The sequence below is a fragment of the Dipodomys ordii genome, unplaced genomic scaffold, assembly GCF_000151885.1.
Source record: "Dipodomys ordii isolate 6190 unplaced genomic scaffold, Dord_2.0 Scaffold86, whole genome shotgun sequence".
Lineage (NCBI taxonomy): Eukaryota > Metazoa > Chordata > Mammalia > Rodentia > Heteromyidae > Dipodomys > Dipodomys ordii.
The window spans coordinates 1257494-1261254 of NW_012267302.1; the positions used below are offsets into that span (position 1 = coordinate 1257494).

At 41.0% G+C, this 3761-nt stretch overlaps 1 protein-coding gene across 1 annotated transcript in view; it reads left to right on the top strand.

Moving 5' to 3' along the window:
- The window catches only part of Anapc16 (anaphase promoting complex subunit 16), a 14320-nt gene extending 11108 nt beyond the window's left edge, over window positions 1-3212 (top strand). Inside the window, exon 3 of the mRNA XM_013025588.1 lies at window positions 3106-3212. Coding sequence (XP_012881042.1) covers window positions 3106-3212 — 107 coding nt within the window. The remainder of the gene's footprint in view (window positions 1-3105) is intronic.
- Window positions 3213-3761: the final 549 nt, after the last annotated feature.

Consider the following 3761-nt stretch of genomic DNA (forward strand, 5'->3'; position numbering starts at 1 on the left):
TTTGGTCAGTCGTGGGGCTTGAACTCTGGGCCTGAGCGGTGTCCCTCAGACCTTCAGCTCAAGGCAAGCGCTCTACCACTTAAGCCACAGCACTACTTCCATCTTTTTCTGTTTATGTGGTACTGAGGAATCGAACCCAGGGCCTCTTGCATGCAAGGCAAGCATTCTACCACTGAGCCACTTTCCCAGCCCCTCACTGACTCTTTTTATATGCCTAGCTTTGAACAGCAATCCTCAGATCTCAACCTCCTGTGTAGCTAGGATTACAGGCATGAGCACCCAGCATAAAAATGTAATTTTTTAAAAAAATGTAATTTTAAAAGTGTTTATTGAGGAATGGTAATGTGTCTTAGTGGGCAGTGCTTGCCTAGCATGCATGAAGCCCTGGGTTCCATTGCTTAGAACCATGTAAACAGAAAAGGCCGGAAGTGACGCTGTGCCTCAAGTGGTACAGTGCTAGCATTGAGCAAAAGAAGCTCTGGGACAGTGTCCAGGCCCTAAGTTCTACCCCAGGACTGGGGGGGAAAAAAAGAAGTGTTTATGGAGTTAAAATCTTTAAGTGAAGATAGAAAATAGGATAGTGAATGCTGGCATATCATTTACATAGAAGAGCTATAACTGCATGATTGGTATCAAATGGTCACAACAGTCCCACTTTCCTTATTTGAATTCATAGTTGTATGCTGCCAGTTGCTCTTTCTTATCTAAAATTAAAACTCTGTGAAGTCATTAGCTTCTCTAGATCTTTAGACTGGACAGTCATGCTAAGGGTGTAGCTCATTGATAGATTGCATGTTTAGTGTTTACAAGGTCCTGGGTTCAATCCCTAGTGCCACAAAGGATGGACAGGAGAGTGGGAGGAAGCAGGAGTCTTGACTTTACAAATTATAACACTGTGAAGAATTTAATCCTAGAAATTCTTTTTACATTTTTTTATGGCAGCTATTTAATGAACTCTGTGTGTTTGTGCACACACATGCTGGTACTGGAGCTTAAACTTGGGGTCTTGAACTTAAGACCACTACTCTTGCTTTTCCCACTCAGGGCTGGCACCTACCACTTGAGCCATACCTCCACTTCTGGGTTTTTGTTGGTCACTTGGAGATATGAGTCTCATGGATGTTTCTGCCTGGGCTGGCTTCAAACCTCAATCCTCATTAGATCTTAGACTCCTGAGTAACTGGGATTACAAATTAGCATACATTAGGGGTTTTTTATTGTTATTATAAAAATGATGTACAGAGGGGTTACAGTTACTCAGGTCAGATAAAGAGTACATGTTTTTGGATAATGTCACCAAGCCTTTCCTCCTCTCTCCCAGTTTTTCCCTCCAGTTCCCACCCACAAGTTATAAAGTTCATTTTCAACATAATATCTAGTGAGTACCACTGCTACATTTGCATACATTAGTTTTATAGAGAGACTTCCATTGTGACATTTCCATATTCCATGTAAACAATATATCCCAGTCAGCTTTTCTCCATTTTGTCATGTTCCCCATCCCCCTCCTTCTTAAAATAATTTAAACAAGTTTAACTGTTCTATTATAATTCATGGAGTTAATGACTACATTGACCACACTCATCCCTGTTTACCTGATCCTTAGCTCTTCTCACTCCCACTGGTGCCCACCTTCCCCATCTCAATCTGTTTTACTTTCTTGTTATTCTTTTTTTTTTTTTCTTTTGTCAGTTGTGGGCCTGAACTCTGGGCCTAGGTACTGTCGCTCAGCTCTTCAGCTCAAGGTAGCCCTCTACCACTTGAGCCACAGTGCCACTTCCGTCTTTTTTTGCTTATGTGGTCCTGAAGAATCGAACCCAGGACCTCATGCATGCAAGGCAAGCACTCTACCACTGAGCCACCTTCCCAGCCCTCTTGTCATTCATTGTTCTTAGTGTGTATTCATTTCACCAAGTGGTTTTGCTATTGTATTTCAGACACATATATTTGGTTCAGAATACCCTTCTCGTGTTTTCTTTCCCTTTTCTTGGGGAAGGAGGGCACCAACTTGAAAATATGTTGGAAGAAGCCCTCTTGGTTGTATATTCAGGTCTTTTGGATACAATATCTAAGATTTTCTTATTGGTTACTATGAATTATGAAAGATTTGCCCTGTGTGAAATTCAGCATGAGGCCAGCATGTGTTAGTCCAATTTTCCTGTCATTTAATACCTGGCCAGCACATTATCCCAAGATGGATGGTTGAATGTTGTCACCTCGTAGTGCTGGCGTGACCTACTATCTTGATAAAGACCACTGTGTTCTCTTTCCATTTGTTTTGAATTGTTGCAATAAACAAATGGTTACTGACCCAAATGGTTTCTGTTATCTTTTTAAAAATAAAAATTTCCTCCATGAATTATATATCTTTGGGGATATGGTTCGCCGTATCAGCCTTTGCCTGAGAGGAATAACACGAACTAGCTTAGGTTTCACAATCCTAGTGTTGTGGTGACCAAGTTAGCCACCTCCTTGTTGGCAGTTCTTGGCACCAGCTCAGTTCTAGGTTCTGAACTTGCACCATACTCTTATCATCCAAATTGCAGTGTTTTAGTTCAGCTGAAAAATCAAGGTTACAATTTGTGTTTATAGAAAGAAATTTCCCAGCAGTGTTTTTGTGATGGTCATGATGATGATGTAATTTGATATATTGAAAATCAACAACTGTGTTTCCCTCAGCTTTGTTTTTAGAATGAAACTGCTTTGGAGTTTTGGTGTACCTTTGTGCTATGATAGCATAGGTGCCAAGTGGCTGAATGTGTCAGCTGCCAGTGTTTCCCTGATGTTCGGAAGAAGAGAACATTAAGAAACTGTCAGACTGGGAGGGGGAAGTGTTGACTAGGACATCAGACTGAGGTTTCTTGTTTTTGTTTTTTTAAACACTATTTTTAAGGTCTTAAAGAAGTAGAGGGGCTATTTTAATATTCTAGGTATAGAAAAAGTGGCTTTTAGAACAGCAGTATTCCTTCTTAATGAAACACACCCTCCTTGTTAATACTACAAACAACTTAGACCTCAAATGTAAAAGCAGGAAAAAGAATGGACAGGTTTACTTGGTTTATTAGAAGATATAACACTGAAACCTTTTCCTCTTTTGTTTTGAAGATGGCTCTGAGAGATTCCTCTGTGAGTCTGTATTCAGTTATCAAGTGGCTTCCACGCTTAAACAGGTGAAACATGGTAAGCACAAAGTGTGGTCTACTGGATTGTGAAAGTAAATTTATGGGGGGCAAGGCAGATTCTAAAAGGTCCATGAACTGTGACCAAAAAAACCAAACTCAGCAAAGCTATTTAAGTAGACTTCCTAAATTACAGGACATTCTGAGGGCTTAATCCAGACAGAACATCCACACTGAGATTTGAAGTGGAAGTCAGAAGGAAGGGCTGGTTCTCTAAGGGAGCCAGTGTTTCCTGCCCTTCATGTGTTGATTTTTCCTTTCTAAAACCTCCTTTTACTATTGGGGTTACTCTATTCTTCTTCACCATTCACATATTCTGTCTGGACTCCTAAGCCCTGATGGAACGTTTTCCACTCCATCTGTCTCATCCCTTTCTGACCCATGGAAAGAACTACATAGGATATAAAACTCCCCTGTGTAGCATAAAAAGTATGGAGTTTTTCTTTTTTAAAAACTGTAGCACAGCCGGGCACTGGTGGCTCACGCCTGTAATCCTAGCTACTCAGGAGGCTGAGATCTGAGGATCGAGGTTCAAAGCCAGCCCGGGCAGGAGAGACCATGAGACTCCTATCTCCAATAAAC